Consider the following 17473-nt stretch of genomic DNA (forward strand, 5'->3'; position numbering starts at 1 on the left):
TTAGTTTACACTATTGGAGTAGTCATACTGTCCATGTATCGTTAGTTGTTCTTTAAAGTTCCGGGTTCATGGCCTTATAATTGACTTATATTTGGTATTATAAGCTCCATCAAGTTTCAGTCTACCAGTAGTCTCTTCCAGTTCTCAGAATGAGAGCACTCTTAGGCTAAGTAATCTACCTCTAGTAAGGACTAGATTTGCCATTCTAGGCAAACCACTAGACTGTACTGAATGGCTCTTCCCATCAACACTGACACATTGCCATACAAGATTGACTCTTTTGACCCATTGGCAGCCTCTGCAGCTATTTGGCCCCAACTAACTGTTTACCGTTATGCACTGCCCCATTGGAAACATCACTCTTTTACCTATAGCACTTCATCTGCCTGATTCTCTGAATCTTCATCCACAGAACTTCAAGGTAGAATTTGCTTTAAATTGTGAGTTTGTTCCTGTTGAATTTCATGAAATCCGGCAAGTGAAAGCCAGTTTTAAGAAGCTGATGAGGGCTTGTATCCCAAGCACCATCCCTACTGACTCAGAAGTGACCTTCCTGAAAGCGCTGGGAGATTCTGAGTGGCTCCCACAGGTAATGTCTGAAGCAGCTTCTTTCTTTATAACTCAGAGAAACAGAGGCCCAAGTAGATATACAGAACTGTATTTGAGAAAAAAAATACTTGGTTCCCTCACTCACCAACATTCTCCTCCTTCATTGTGTGCCATCAGTAAAGGCCTTTCAGTTTCAGGAAATCATCTGATATAGGAGGTGAGGGAGTAGAAGTCTTGATTGCTGGGTTTTTATCTCTGTGTAATTCAAAGTTTGGTGTCTATAGGACACTAAGGAGAAAATTATTTTTAGATGGAAATTTTCGATGTAGTAAATTTAATCAGCATGTATATACAGGGCTCCTGCTCTGTTATCAGTACAGTAAGGATCCAGGGCAGAGGACAACTTCTGCATGACTCCAAGAGCTCTCACCTTTCATTTGTCTGCCTATCCCAGGTCTCTAGATTTTAGATTCACCCCAAACTACCCACCAAAGGCACACTGGATGCCCCCAAGCCTACCTAAGGCTAGAGAAAAAAAACACAGTGTCTGTCTTTCAGTTCAGTCAACTTTGGGATATTCTTTTTTTTTTTTTTTTTTTTTTTTTTTTTTGAGACGGAGTCTCGCTCTGCCGCCCAGGCTGGAGTGCAATGGCCGGATCTCAGCTCACTGCAAGCTCCGCCTCCCGGGTTTGTGCCATTCTCCTGCCTCAGCCTCCCTAGTAGCTGGGACTACAGGCGCCCGCCACCTCGCCCGGCTAGTTTTTTGTATTTTTAAAGTAGAGACGGGGTTTCACCGTGTCAGCCAGGATGGTCTCGATCTCCTGACCTCGTGATCCGCCCGTCTCGGCCTCCCAAAGTGCTGGGATTACAGGCGTGAGCCACCGCGCCCGGCAACTTTGGGATATTCTTAATGGAACTTTTATTGAGAAATTAAAGGGCCTTGTCTTTAAGCTCCTTTATTTCTTATATTGCCCAGGCTGGTCTTGAACTCCTGGCCTCAAGTAATCTTCCCATCTTGACCTCCCAAAGTGCTGTGATTACAGGCATGAGCTGCCATGCCTGGCCCCCATTATTTGTTATCACCTTGCAGAAATTCCCAGTCCCCTGCCTCCATCTACCTGCAAGCATCCTGCCTCTTGTTTCCCACAGCACATTGGACTAAAAAGCAAAAAAAAAAAAAAAAAGGAATGATGTCAGTACCCAGGGCAGGGCAGTGACTGTTCTCAAGATACTTAAACCAAAGAGAAACACTACCACATATACATTTGGCTATAAATGTATCATGCCGTGTTCATTATTATTAAGGCAATTTAGGGTGCTTTGCATACCCATGGAAGGAACTGATCAATACTCCCTTCTGTCCCCAGGCTATGAGCCCCAGCTCCAGACGGACCCCATCACCCAACTTACCTATCCGCGTTTCTGATACGTTCTGTGCTCTGCTCTTTGTAGAAAGTAGACCTGTACCGAAAGTTAGGGACTAAAGACAGTGGAAATAATTGCCCACTTGGGATATTGACATATTAAAAGTTAACTCTTAAAGCAAATTCTTTTTTTTGACTTTTATTTTGTGTTCAGGGGCACATATATAGGTTTGTTGTATAGGTCAATTGCATGTCTTGGGAGTTTGGTATACAGATTATTTCATCACCCAGGTAATAAGCATAGTACCTGATAGGTAGCTTTTCTATCCTCATCCTCCTGTCACCTCCAACCTCAAGTAGGCCCCAGGCATCTATTCCCTTCCTTGTGTCCATATGTACTCAATGTTTAGCTGCCACTTATAAGTGAGAATATGCAGTATTTGGTTTTCCATTCCTGTGTTAGTTTGCTTCAGCTGTGTTACTGCAAAGGACATAAGCTCATTCTTTTTATAGCTGTGTAGTATTCCATGGTGTATATGTACTGTATTTTCTTTATCCAGTCTACTGTTGATGGGCATATAGGTTGACTCCATGTCTTTGCTATTGTGAATAGTATAGCACTGAACATGTGTGTGCATGTGTCTTTATGGCAGAACAATTTATATTCCTTTGGGTATATACTCAGTAATGGGATTGCTAGGTCAAATGGTAATTCTTTTTTAAGTTATTTGAGAAATCACCAAACTACTTTCTACATGACTGAACTAATTTACATTCCCACCAGAGATGTACAAGCATTCCCTTTTCTCCACAGGCTCGCCAGCATCTGTTATTTTTTGATTTTTTAATAATAGCCATTTCTTAGAACAAATTCTGAGCCCAAAAGAATTCAGGCCTGGTGATAGCTATGTTGTAGAAACAGTTACGTGAGGAGCTTCTCATTACTGAGTAGGACATTTGCCTTATTCCTGTGTTTAAAGTAGCCTAGGCCGGGCGCAGTGGCTCCCAACTGTAATCTCAGCAGTTTGGGAGGCTGAGGCAGGTGGATCACCTGAGGTTGGGAGTTCGAGACCAGCCTGACCAACATGGAGAAACCTCATCTCTACTAAAAACACAAAATAAGCCAGGCATGGTAGCGCGTGCCTGTAATCCCAGCTACTTGGGAGGCTGAGGGAGGAGAATCACTTGAACCTGGGAGGTGGAGGTTGTGGTGAGCCGAGACTGCGCCATTGCACTCCAGCCTGGACAACAAGAGCAAAACTCCGTCTCAAAAAAAAAAATTTTTTTTAATAAAAAAAATAAATAAATAAAGTACCCTAGCTCTGTTTAAGATATGGGTTTTTTCATTTTTGTTCTTGTTCAGAGTTGGATTCAAATTGCAAATTATGTCTGATGATCATTAAAATATTTTTTAAAACTAGAATGTTATACATTTGGTTTTAAAATCTATATATTGTTCTCACACCTTAATTGTTTATCAAGGACTTTGAGCCAATTGATGTGGCTTTAAAAACTTAGCAAAGGCCGGGCGCGGTGGCTCAAGCCTGTAATCCCAGCACTTTGGGAGGCCGAGACAGGCGGATCACGAGGTCAGGAGATAGAGACCATCCTGGCTAACCCGGTGAAACCCCGCCTCTACTAAAAAAAATACAAAAAACTAGCCGGGCAAGGTGGCGGGCGCCTGTAGTCCCAGCTACTCGGGAGGCTGAGGCAGGAGAATGGCGTAAACCTGGGAGGCGGAGCTTGCAGTGAGCTGAGATCCGGCCACTGCACTCCAGCCTGGGCGACAGAGCGAGACTCCGTCTCAAAAAAAAAAAAAAAAAAAAAAAAAAAAAACTTAGCAAAAATATAAAAGTTCTTTTCTCATTTCGTACACAGCACAGACAAATCGGAGTTTTTTTTGTTTTTTTTTTTTTGGAGACAGAGTCTTGCTCTGTCACCCAGGCTAGAGTGCAGTGGCACGATTACAGCTCACTGTAGCCTATATCTCCCAGGTTCAAGCGATCCTCCCACCTCAGCCTCCTGAGTAACTGGGACTACAGGCAGATGCCACCACGCCTGGCTGATTTTTGTATGTTTTGTAGAGATGGGGTTTTGCCATGTTGCCCAGGTGGTCTCAAACTCCTGAGCTCAAGCACTACTCTCGCCTCAGCCTCCCAAAGTGCTGGGATTATAGGCATTGAGCCACCACGCCCAGCCAGGAGTATCTTTTTTAACATATAATTCATTTACCATAAAATTTATCCTTATGATAAAAGTGTACAACTCAATGCTTTTTGGTATATCCACAACGTTTTGTAACTATCACCACTATCTAATTCCCAAAAAATTAAGAATATCTGAAATAGAACTTACTACATCATGGAAAAACAAATTTTTTTTTTGGAAAAACAAATTTTAAATCCAATAAAATTCATGTGAATTTCCTTCCTTTGCTGGGAAATCCACATAGAATATCTTTTGTACTCTATGGAATTATAGCTCACCTACTTTTGGGGGAATCATGTAAGGTAATTTTATTTCATTATGTATTGTTTTAAAATGTGTCTACCTTTTTGAAGTGTCATGTTGTGGTTGTTTTTATTGAGATGGGGTCTCACTGTGTTGCCCAGGCTGGTCTCGAACTCCTAACCTCAAATGACCTGCCCAGCTCAGCCTCCCAAAGTGCTGGGATTACGAGCATGAGTCACTGCACCCAGACAAAAGTGTCATTGTTTAATCTTGGTTTGAAAGAACTTTAAGTATTTAAAACATTATGTGGTTCTTTTATCCAAGTGCTTTATCCCTAACTTGTTTGATTATCCAGGGAAAGCAACTCTTTCTGACTTCTGCACTCAGAAAGTGCTTGGTCTAATTGTGTTCTCCTTCCTATCTCTTAGCTTCACAGGATAATGCAGCTGGCTGTGGTTGTATCAGAAGTACTTGAAAATGGTTCCTCAGTTTTGGTCTGTTTGGAGGAAGGCTGGGACATCACTGCACAAGTAAACTATTAGACATATTTTTTGATACTTCATTTTATATTTATATTTCCATTTGGTGGTTTTTAAATTCTTCAGATGAATGTTTTGTATAATGACTAATGTGTTTATGGACAGAGAAAGTCCTGTGTTAAACACCACCTGTTATCCATCAGAAAACTCTGTACCATGAGCTCTTAGCCCCTACGCAGCCTGGAGCTCTGGCTCCAGGCATCAGGCTCTCCCACCCACAGATTTACCATGCAGGCTTGTGGATGGAGCCCTTGACCAGCAGTGTGAGGCATGGACCATCCTTTCTGGGTTTTGTCAGTCCATCCCCTGGCTCTCTGTAAGCCCCACCTTAACCCACTCCAGAGTGAAAAGTGAGTTCAGACTACATTAAGACATTAATCTGCATCTGCCAAAAAGTAGAATTGATTTTAACTGATCCTCTGGCCTCTGATTAACTTAGGAAAAGGTTGTTGTCAGCAAACTGGCCAGTTAAGGATTAAAGGCTTAATTCCCTGAAAGTAAACTTGTAGCCAAAATGAATTTGAGCTTTAGTTTTTACTGGAAAGCTTACAGAATTCATTTTATTGGCCATCCTGGAATGGTTAGTGAACAAATTTGCTGTCCAGGTAAATTTGTGAATTAGCTATTATCAGAAGGAAGTGCTTTTATCTTAGTAATAGGACTTTTTCAGAACTAAAATTAATAACAATCCATCCTGTTTGTGCCCTAGGTGACATCCCTGGTTCAGTTACTCAGTGATCCCTTTTATAGGACACTTGAAGGCTTCCGGATGTTGGTTGAAAAAGAGTGGCTCTCTTTTGGTCACAAATTCAGTCAGCGGAGCAGCTTGACCCTCAACTGTCAGGGGAGTGGTTTTGCTCCAGTCTTCTTACAGTTCTTAGACTGTGTACACCAGGTAAGTAGAGCAAGCTTGAGTTGACTTGATGTGAAGGAAACAACACAACATACTAGCATTGATGGAGCACTGCGATGGTGTGCCAGGTACCTTCCTATCATAACTCTGATTAACTCAGCCATAGGACGTGCTGAAATCTTAGCCGTAGACTCCTAGAAATGGAAAAGAAAAAAAATTAGTTGGTTTCTGAAACGAGGACAGCTAAGCTGGCTACTGGGCTTGCCCCAAGTGAAGTAGCCAGCACTCTAAATGACCATCTTCAAAGAAGAGGAGCAAACTTGGGCTTATTACCTAAGAACAAAATCTCTAGGTAATAGGGGTCCTGAAATCCAGCACATGGTCTGCGCAGTTCAGGAGGACCCCAGCTTGTGCCTAGGAACATAAGAGGTAAAGCCTAACCCCTGGAGAAATAATCAGGGCCCAGCCAGACGGACATACAGGCTTGAGAACACTGGTCACTTCTACCACATTGAGAAACCGTGGTACATATACACCATAGAATACTATGCAGCCATAAAAAAGAATGAAATCATGTCTTTTGCAATGACATGGATGTAGCTGGAGGCCATTATCCTAAGCAAATTAATGCAGAAGTAGAAAACCAAATACCTCATGTTCTTACTTATAAGTGGGAGCCCAGGTATATCCATTCAAATGCAGTGAAGGTAGGGGAGATGTGAGTGCTCTAGGCACCCTCCTGCCTTCATCGCAGGCACATCAGATACAGACCTCTGGATGGGACCTTGGTCAGGACTGGGTTTGAGAATTGGATGGCACCGAGTTTGCAAGTTGAAGACTGAATTGGCCTAGGAAAAGCAGACCTATTTCCAGCTTTCATTTGACCATAATCCCAGGGTTGGATGAATGAGTTCTGGCATGTCAAACCTGTCTGTGGGAATGGTGAGCCTCTTTGAAACACACTGGCCTCAAATATCAATTGGAAAGAAAAGTAGAACTATGTTTTCAGGAACCAGAGTTGAAACGAACTCTGATGACACCAAGTTAGTAAGTGGTTACGTTTTATTTTGTTTTTATTCTAGTAATCACTTGATCAGCTTTCCAAATCACTACATAATTTTTGTTAATAACAGCTTTATTGAACTATATATCATACAATTCACCTATTTAAAGTGTTCAATAGTTTTGAATCCATTCACAAAGTTGTGTAACAATTACCACAGTCAATTTTAGAGCATTTTATCACTCCAAAAAGAAACTCCATACTCATGAGCAGTGACTTTCCAACCTTCCACCCCACACACAGGAAGCTATTTTTTTTTACTGCTCTAATTTACTTATTAACGAAAAGACCTATTGAAGAATTTCATTGATCTGTCCAAGCAGTAACTGGAGGAGCTCATTACAAGGTTAAGCAAGTACCTTTAAACTCTTTGCAGCAAATAGTATACTATATTTGTTTTCTGTTTGAATATTGGCCCTTTTATTCATACTCCTTTTGGCAAATAGACAAAGGAGAAGTTTGGAGACCATTGTCTCTGAAACAGAAAGCTTACCTGAGGCCAAAGGAGAGGAGCAAGCATCTCTTCTCACTTCTAGGCAGGTGAAAGCATATGAGTTCTTCATGAAAGCACTTCTTATCTTTTTATTATGCTTATCAATTGGACTAGACTTTTTCCTGCCTCCATATACCACCATTACTAACAATTACTAATTTATGTCGACTGCTTACTATGTGCCAGGAACAGTTCTGAGCACTACACATGTTAGTTTAGTTCATCATTCTTTGAATCTTTCGCTGACCCTCACCCTCCCACTTCATTTATATTTCTAATGAGTCAGTATAGACATCTTTGATAGCATCGATAGCACGAAAGTATATTTATTTGTATGTAAGTATTGCCCTCTACTTAATCTGAGAATTCCCGGGAACAAGGACTATGTCATACTAGTCTTCATATCCCTAGTATCTAACACAATTACAGTCTCAGTCTCTGGAATATAATAGACAATAAATAGATAATCTCAATGAATATATGAGAATTTGAAAGACCACAAGTCTTGTTCATGCTCTTACCACCCTCATCAAGACCATCTAGAATATCCTGGCCAGGCATGGTGGCTCATGCCTGTAATCGCAGCACTTTGGGAAGCCAAGGTGGGAGGCTCACGAGATCAAGAGGTCAAAACCATCCTGGCCAACATGGTGAAACCCCATCTCTACTAAAAATACAAAAAATTAACCGGATGTGGTGGCACGCATCTGTAGTCCCAGCTACTTGGGAGGTTGAGGCAAGAGAATCGCTTGAACCTGGGAGGTGGAGGTTGCAGTGAGCTGAGAATCCCCCACTGCACTCCAGCCTGGTGATAGAGCAAGACTGCGTCTCAAAACAAACAAACAAAAAACCCATCTAGAATATCCTAAGTAGAATTGCTGGCATAATCTTCCAAAAACTCAGATACAATCCTTTTATTCCCCTCCACAAAAGTCTTCAAAGCAAACAAACAAAAACCTTCAGTGGCTCCACATTTCCAAAAGAATTACCCTTCCACATATCCAATTTGAATATAATTGGGGGGAACCAAAATGCACTACAGTAGGTGAATGACTACACAAACTGGGATACATCCATACCGTGGACTACTACTCAGTAGTAGAAAGGAATTACTGGCACATGCAACACCTTAAAGGGATCTCAAGGACATTATATTGAAAGGGAAAAAAAGGCAATCTCAAAGGGTCCAATTGGGTATGATTCCATGTATATAATTTTTTTTTTTTTTTTGAGACAGAGTCTCACTCTGTCACCTAGGTTGGAGTATAGTGGTGTGATCTCAGCTCACTACAACCTCGGCCTCCCAGGCTCACGCAATCCTCCCACCTTGGCCTCCCAAGTAGCTGGGACCAGGGGTGCACACCACCATGCCTGGCTAACTGTTTGTGTTTCTGGTAGAGACAGGGTTTTGCTATGTTGTCCAGGCTAGTCTTGAACTCCTGAGCTCAGGCGTCCATCCGTCTTGGCCTCCCAAAGTGCTGGGATTACAGGCGTGAGCCACCATGCCCAGCTAATATTTTCATAATGACAAGATCATAAATTATTGGTTGCCAGATTCAAGATAGTAGGGGAGAAGGAAATGAGTGTGACTATAAAGGGGTAGCATGAAAAACAAACCAAATGTCCATCAACCGATGAAGAGATGAATAAATTCTGGCCTATTAATTCAGTGGAATACCACTCCACATACAAAGGGAATGAAATATTAATATTACAAAGACATGACCAATCTTGCGATCATTATGCTCAGTGAAAGAAGCCAGGCAGAAAAGACTATCTACTACATAAGTTTATTTATATGACATTCTAAAAAGGGCAAAACCATAGTGACTGAAAGCAGATCAGTGACTGCCTGGGACCAGTGACCAAGGGAGGGGATGAATCTTCATGCAAACGGCATAAGCAAACTTTTCAGTATCAGGAAACTGCTCTGTATCGTGATTGTGGTGATGGTTACACAGCTGTGTACAGTGACCAACACTAATAAAACTATACACTTAAAGTAGGGAAATTTTATATTTAAATAATACTTCAATAAATCGGGAGGAAAAAATAATAATCTATAATTAGTAAGTCCAACATCTCAGTAAACTAGAGTTCCAGAAAAAGAAAACAGCAGCTACCTTGTTTCTACGGAGAAGAATTTGTCTGGGGCCCCAGAAAGTACTTGCAGGTCTGCCTGCTTGCTTTCTGGAGACAGGGCAGGAAATAGGTCCAGGGAAATCCCAGTTCAGTATGCAGACTTTCGTTTTTTCCATGCTATTTTCAGTGTCTCCTAAGTCTCATCACTAACCCAGTTGTGTCTGGTGTTCCCAAGTCTAGAGCTTATCAGGTTTGTTTTTTTGTTTGTTTTTCAGAAAATAAACCTCTGATCTGTTGCTCTGAAAAGAGTAATCATATGACTACATGGAGTGGGAAAGGACCTGGGGTCTATGTACTGCCTCCATAGACTTCTAGCTAGTCCCATGATAGCCTCCATTTCACCCCTGCAGTACTCAATACTTGGGCCTCTGTGCCCTGAGCCTTTATGGGTTTACCTTAACAGCAAATTGTTACCTTCTCAAATCGTTTTCCTCCTGGTAGGGATCCCAATATAGCTTCTCCTCTTCTATCATTTACTGCTATTCTTCCTTCTATTTTCCGTCTTTCAAAAATTTGCTGAATTGCTTTGGCCCAATACTGTGTCTCCTCCCATTCTCCCCACTCCCTTTTGGGTTTTTTTACCTCTTAAAAATTCCTTTAATGGGGGCGGATTCCAGGGGAATGAGCTTGTACAGCCAAATTTGGCTTAAGTTAAATGTACTACTTAATATGTTAAATCTCTATGTTCAACTTGCAGAATTCTGCACACCTAAACACTAGGGTCAGCAAAATAATCCACCCACAATCAGTAAGAGAAAGGAGGTTCCCATGTAAGACATGCTATCCTCAAAGATGGGAGCATCATTATCTCCCAAGTACAATAATCCTTACTTGCAATGAAATTCTTCTATTTTATTATTGGGAATGGGGCTCAGGGCGGGAGGAGTGGGAGAGGTCTAGATGCTGGAAGGTAACCTATATTCTGTGAGTATCCCTTAAGCGGTATGATTAAAGCAATTTAACATACACTAAGATGTAGCATAACTTACATTCCCATTATCTTTAGAATACATTACAATAGATGCTAAAACTACAAAATGCTAAGTTAATTAAAACAATTTGGGGTATATGTTTAATTTCTGCTGTTTTATTTACTAATCAGCTGAATTTAAGATTCATTTGGGTTTCTTTTTCAAGTAAAGAGTTAAAATTCAAATGTTCTATATAAACCAGTTGATTGTGAAATCAAAAACAGAAGTTAACTTTTAATTAAAGTTCGATTATTTGTAGGTGAAAGCTTCACAAACTGTAAAAAGTAGCATTGTTCAGGATCTAGAGACCCTATTAGTATGATTTCAAATCTGGCTGTGCCAAAGTAAAATTTTTAAAATTAAAACATAAATTTTTAAGAATTTGCCTTAATCCTCCTTTCACTTAATACCTCATACGTAATAACCTAAGTGCAGACAAGTCATAGCAAAGCAAGCATATGACCTTAATTGCAGTAAGTAAAGCATGCTTGGCTACCAGAGGTATCAGCTTTGGTGATGCAAATTATTTTGTGCTGAAAAGGGATTGTTTATTCACTCAAAAACAGAGGAATCTAAGAAGACTATAGTTAACAAATAGTTTTTCTGACTCTTGCTGACTTAATTATAAGGTAGTGTTTCATCATCTTTGACATACGGTTTTAGGCATTAGAAAATGCCTTCTTTGAATGCCTTTCAAGTGAACACTAGTGCTTTACATGACTCTGGCTTTTACCAGATACTTCGAATTAGTGCGGCCCTCAGTCTCTCAGGGACACACAACCCGGCTAGGCCCAAGAACATCAAAAAAATAGGTTCAAAATTACACAGCAGCAAGTGAAGCTTTCCCAGATGGAATATGTTCCCTGCTTACTAACCATTTCTAACATTGAATGCCAAAAGGCAGTCCATGGACATATGCCTAGACTTGTCCATTAGTACTAATAAAGTTACAAGAAAACAGATGAAGCACTGATCTTAAATTAGAACTGCCTCATTGTATAAAAAGCCATTGTTTATGCCAGTATATCCAGGTGTCAAATGAATTATAAATGCTAGCTCACTGTTTCATAATAGCAACATCTGGCAGATTTTTTGCTTCTAAAACAAATTGGCTTAGTTCAAATGATATCATTACAGGACTTCCTTTTCTTAAAATAGTTGAGCCAAATTTTTAAAAAATCCAATATACAAGGATTAAATTTTTATGTAAAATTTCTTTTAAAAATATAATACCAAGAGAAAACCATATGAATTGTATGAATAAAAACATGAAGAAAGCATCCCCTTTATTCTGGCATTAGAGTAAATCTTTGAGGGCATCTTAGAACTTTTTCAGGATTTTTGACTTTGATTTCAAAGTTTATTCAAATTGTAAATTGATTCAGTCTGGTCTGGCTCTATGTGATTCTCCTCATGGTTACCTTATGATAGCACTATGCTAGGTCCGACCCCAAAGAGAAAAGCTATTTGCCTTTTGAAGATATGAGCCTTCCTTGTGAGCACATATGTGAGCTGCTAAGCTGCCCGCACACAGGTTGGTTATTCTAAAATTTATCCATTAATATTGGCAAAATAGCTGTAGCTGATGGATTCTTGGTATATTCAAGAGTTTCTGCTGTCTGCTTCCTATTCAACTGCAAACTGGCAAAAATGAACATAATCCAATCTGTTTTATAACAAGGCAATTTTGCATCAAAGCTTAATATTTAAGGCCATATAATATGGAAGGATATAACACAAAGTACACAATTAATGTTTGTTAAATCTTAATCTGTGAATACAAAAATTAATATTAGGTACATACTGCTCTAGGGTCTGTTTAACCCTATCCACAGTTTTTCACGTGTTGATGTATAGTGTTTCTTATAGCTCAATATTTATAATTCTGAAAGCAGAATCCAGTTTTAATGTATTAAATTTTATTTCCAAAATGTTGATCTTTCCAGGGATTTGAGTCATAGCTTATTTTTATGGGCCTTTAAATTTTACAAAGTACTTAATGGCACATGGGCAAAAAACAAGACCCTATAAATTCATGTTGCTCCAAATTCCATTTCAGATTCTCTTCGTGTAAATAAGTGAAGTTGGCAAGTTTCACTCCATAACGGAAAAACAAAACTAAAATGCTTCATGCAGTTTAGTCTTTTAAATCTATCTACCTTTTAACCTGCAACAAAATAAATACAAAATTATTTTGAACAACAAAATCCAGATGATGCCTGTGAGAAGTCTAAAACTCTGTTCATCACCATACTTAGGGAAATGCTGACACAGAATTAATTTACTAGCTGAAATACCTATCATTCCCAATTCTATATAATATAATAAAGCTACATTTATTTGAAGCACATTGCCTTTAGGCCCCCAAAATCTTGTGGCCAACAATAAAGAAAACTAATGAAACCAAAAGCTGTTCTTTGGGAATATTTATTGATATAAATATTTGTTGATATAGCTAGAGATAAACCTCTAGCTAGACTGCTTGAGAAAAAAAAGACACAAATTACTAACACTGGAAATGAGAAAGATGACGTCACTACAGATTCTACAGATATTATAAGGCTGATCCTTATTATAAGGCTGATCCCGGGTATGGTGGCTCACGCCTATAATCCCAGCATTTTGGGAGGCCAAGGTGGGATCAGTTGAGCCCAGGAGTTCAAGACCAGCCTGGGCAACACAACAAGACCCCACCTCTTAAAAAAAGCAATAAATAATTTTTTTTTAAATCCCTGTTAAACAAATGAAAAGACAAATCACACAGTGGGAGAAAATATGTGTAAACCATATATTTGCTGAAGAATTTATCTAGAATACATAAAGAAACCTTAAAATTCAATAATAAGAAAACAACCTTTTTTAAATTTGAGATGGAGTCTTGCTCTTTCCCCCAGGCTGGAGTGCAGTGGCAAAATCTTGGCTCACTGCAACCCCGCCTCCCAGGTTCAAGCAATCCTTTCACCTCAGCCTCCCAAATAGCTCGGATTACAAGTGTGCACCACTACGCCCGGCTAATTTTTGTATTTTTAGCAGAAATGGTGTTTTGCCATATTGGCCAGGCTGGTCTCAAACTCCTGACCTCAAGTGATCCACCCACCTCAGCCTCCCAGAGTGCTGGAATTATAGGCATGAGCCACTGTGCCAGCCAACAACTTATTTTTTTTAAATGGGCAAAACATTTGTACTGATTTCACCAAAGATATACAAATAAGCACATGAAAAGATACTTGACATCACTCTTCATTAGAAAATGCAAATTAAAATCACAAGAGTCTAGGTGAGTTCCATTGGCAAAGAGGAAAAGAAGCCAATGAAGTGGACAAACTGTGTCACTGGGGTGCAGGACTCAATGGAGAAAGTATGATTTTACTTGCTTCCTAGAAATCTAAGCACCAGTAAGAGTTCAGCCATCTCCTCATTTCTTCATACATGATGGAAGAAAGACATCTCAGAAAATTCCTTATTTTTCTTAATGTCAGATTCTAAACATAGTATCTAGGTACTAATCAACCCAGTCTTGAGGTCTATCTGACTTTTCTTTTCCACCAAAGAAATGCTTACATGCTTGTTACTTTATTGCTGAAGAGTAAAACAAATTGCTCAGCATCTTCTCTTCCACTTCCAGTAGACCTGATCATTAACCCCAGTTTGGGGGCAGATTGTTTTTCAACCCCAAACAGCAACTGGAGGTGCTCCTGTGGCACACAGGAGGACACAAGCATAGTGCCCCCAGGTGTATACACCTTGATGCTCTCCCCAAGCACCCATTCCTGTCCCAGTGGAGTGGGTGCAAGAGGCCTCGGAAAATTGTCTAACCTTTCTAGCATAATTGTAGAGGGCTTGTAGTGAGGCCAATATACTGGGCTATGAAAGCATTTTTTGACTTGTAAAGAAATTTCACTTTTAATCTGAGTCTATGATCTCTCTGAAATGCCTGTAAGTTCAACTTAAGATCATATTTATTATCATTTCCATTCTACTTTTACCTCAGAAGTGGTTCTTCAAAATTGTATTCCTGAGTAGATTAAATATCAGAATAATCAAGAAAAGATACAAGTATGTATGAGGCATGTGGTTTCTGTGGAGAACAGTCATTGAGAGAAATGTTGTTTTGAGGCTTTAATAAAGAGTTTTTTTTTTTTTTTTGAGACAGAGTCTCGCTTCGTCGCCCAGGCTGGAGTGCAGTGGCGCAATCTTGGCTCACTGCAAGCTCTGCCTCCCAGGTTGAAGCCATTCTCTCGCCTCAGCCTCCTGAGCAGCTGGGACCAGAGGCACCCCCTACCACACCCGGCTAGTTTTGTTTTTGTATTTTTAGTAGAGAGGGTTTCACCATGTTAGCCAGGATGGTCTCGATCTCCTGACCTCGTGATCCACCCGCCTCAGCCTCCCAGAGTGCTGGGATTACAGGCGTGAGCAACTGTGCCTGGCCCTTGAGGCTTTAATAAAGATTTTTAAAAGAGATTTTAGAACATATTATAGACTGGATCAGTGGAAAGAACTCTTCCTTCCCTGGAAACAGTGAGCGAGGGGCTGACCTGTGACTACTGAAGATTTATTCCAAGGGCTGTTGGGGCAGTTGCCCTTGGAGCTCACCCTGCCTGAGCACACTGCAGATTTCTCCTCCCCGGACTCAGATGGTAGGGAACCAAGTTCCATCCTCAGTTTCCCTGTCCCCTTCTTCTGTACCAGCACCCACAATCTGAGTCACCCCCCTGTCCATCACTGGCCCCTTGGGGTGGGGCTGTTGATTCCAAAGCCACAGCTCAGACTGGAGAGCTCTGTATGGCATTACAGGACAGGTTGAGGGGGAAACTTGAGGTCTGAGCAATGCTTAAGGAAGGAGCCAGGAAGGCCAGAGAACCAGGCCTAGTGGAGAGTCAAACCCAGGGCCTTCTTTGCTGTGCATAAGTATTAGTAGGGGCAAGCATTTGAATGAGAATTGCTGTATTAAGGGACATGGTTGACTACTGAGACACACATAGAAGGCTAACAAAACAAGGAAATAAAAGGTATTTTTTAATATTGATCCTTAATTATGTGTCAGATCTGCTTGTTTTATTGTAACTATAAACTATTCAAGTTTAGCCTTTATCATTTTTTCATTCATTCATTCAGAGACAGGGTCTCACTGTGTCACCCAGGCTGGAGTATAGTGACACAATTACGGCTCCACTGCAGCTTCAAACTCCTGGACTCAAGCGATCCTCCTCCTCCGCCTCCTGAATAGCTGGGGCTACAGGCACGTGCCACCACACCTGATTAATGGTTTTAATTTTTGTAGAGAAAAGGTCTCACTGTGTTGCCCAAGTTGGTCTCAAACTCCTGGCCTCAAGAGATCCTTCCACCTTGGCCTCCCAAAGGTGCTGGGATTACCGAGTGAGCCACCGTGCCCAGCCAGTTTTTATAATTAGTTGCTCATATTACATGATCATAGGAAACCCATGATTTCTTATCCCTTCATTTTCACTGAGGAGAAAACTCATACTTAATACAAATGCTTGCAGTTCTAAAAACCTGGAGTATGGCACACTACCTAGCTATTCAGAACCATGTCCCATGGAAAGCTCTGCTGTCCTGTGGAGATCTGATGCAACAGGAAGGCATTGGCTCACATCAAGGAAGCAGTTTCATGGTTTGCAGGCCTACTGCATAGGAGTCAAACTTTTTTAATGCATATTCCTAAAATCCATTTTATTTTGCATTACTTACAAGCTAAAATTTTAGTTCAATTAAAAAGCCAATAAGAAAATGTAGGAAAAAAAGCCCTTTAATCATCACAGAAAACCAGGTTCCTAACCAGATGATAAATTTTGATAAATCAATGTCCAGATCATAACTTTAAATTCCCATTGGTCCACTGGACAGTCAACATACTACACATATGCCTGCTCACTCTGGCTGACCCAGCTGACTGACTACAGGGCCGTATTGCCAAATTAAACTTGGAGGAGAACGCTGACTTTTAGACAGCTTGCCTTAGTGTTCATTTGAACCAGGTTTTAAGCAAGTGCAGTTATGACTGGAACTTATTTCAACCAAACAAAATTTTCTAGCTGGTCATGAGAGATTGTTTGAGCAATATAGAGGTGAGATTGCAAGGCGGGCTGGGGAGTTTCACAGGATCATCAGCCTACCCTCTGCCAACGTGAGATGGCTCCACAGTCTGTATATGGTTTGCCTAAAGCATGCTATGGCTCAATGACCATTCTAAGCTTTGCCCAGCCTTCTACCTCCCATGTCATTCACTCATTCCTTTTCCTGTGCCCAGTGACCTCACTGCCTAATTTACTGATGAAAAATTAGAGCTAAAAGGTATTAGCTCCTGCCTTTTCCCTTGGCACTTGAACTGTCTTTCTCTTGCCTACCTTTCAGCCCTCCCTGTTTCCAAAGCTGTTCCCTAAATCTGGGCCCAAGCCTCATTCATTCTTGCTTTCCTAGGATCTTATTATCTTAGTTATTAGCTAACAAATTTTTCTAAAATGTGTTCTGTTGGCTCCTTCTGGATTGCCTTCAGACACACACACATTTCTTTTGACCAGAAAACATCTCTTGCTGTCCCCTTAAGCCACCACCTTCTCTTCTCAACCCTTTTCATTGCTAAACTTCTGTAGGAATAGCTTTCCTTGTTGTATGTCACACTATTACACCACAGTTACCTGGAAAGCAAGAACCATAATTTAATATATATCTATCACGTGCCAAGCACAGTATAATGTAGTGAGTGGGGTAGAGACTTTGGAGCCTAATAAGCCAGGGTTAAATTTGGGCTCGCTAATTACTGTTTAATATCATCGGGTAAATGTCTTAATCTCGCTGATCCTTTGCTTTCTCAATTGTAAAGTGGAGATAATAATGCCTCTCTTGCTATACATAGAGATTAAATGAGATTATGTTTATTAAAAAAAAAAAAAAACAAAAAAACCTCGTCTGGTGTCTGGCACATAGTAAGTACTTGGAAAAGCTGGTTCCCTTCCCATCTCTACTCATGGTAGGGATTCAGGTATTTGTTGAGTGAATGACTGAATGGTCTCCTGCATGTTTCAGTTGA

The 17473-nt window shown here is 40.5% G+C and overlaps 1 protein-coding gene across 7 annotated transcripts in view; it reads left to right on the plus strand.

Annotated features, from left to right (window-relative positions):
- Nucleotides 1–17473, plus strand: part of LOC105488765 (SET binding factor 2) — a 547946-nt gene that overhangs the window by 483520 nt on the left and 46953 nt on the right. For all 7 annotated transcript variants that reach the window (XM_071075110.1, XM_071075112.1, XM_071075109.1 and 4 more), the window contains 3 exons: nucleotides 413–589; nucleotides 4793–4894; nucleotides 5613–5798. In XM_071075110.1, the coding sequence (XP_070931211.1) occupies nucleotides 413–589; nucleotides 4793–4894; nucleotides 5613–5798 (465 nt within the window). The remainder of the gene's footprint in view (nucleotides 1–412; nucleotides 590–4792; nucleotides 4895–5612; nucleotides 5799–17473) is intronic.

Source organism: Macaca nemestrina, chromosome 12, assembly GCF_043159975.1.
Source record: "Macaca nemestrina isolate mMacNem1 chromosome 12, mMacNem.hap1, whole genome shotgun sequence".
In the NCBI taxonomy this organism is placed as follows: Eukaryota; Metazoa; Chordata; class Mammalia; order Primates; family Cercopithecidae; genus Macaca; species Macaca nemestrina.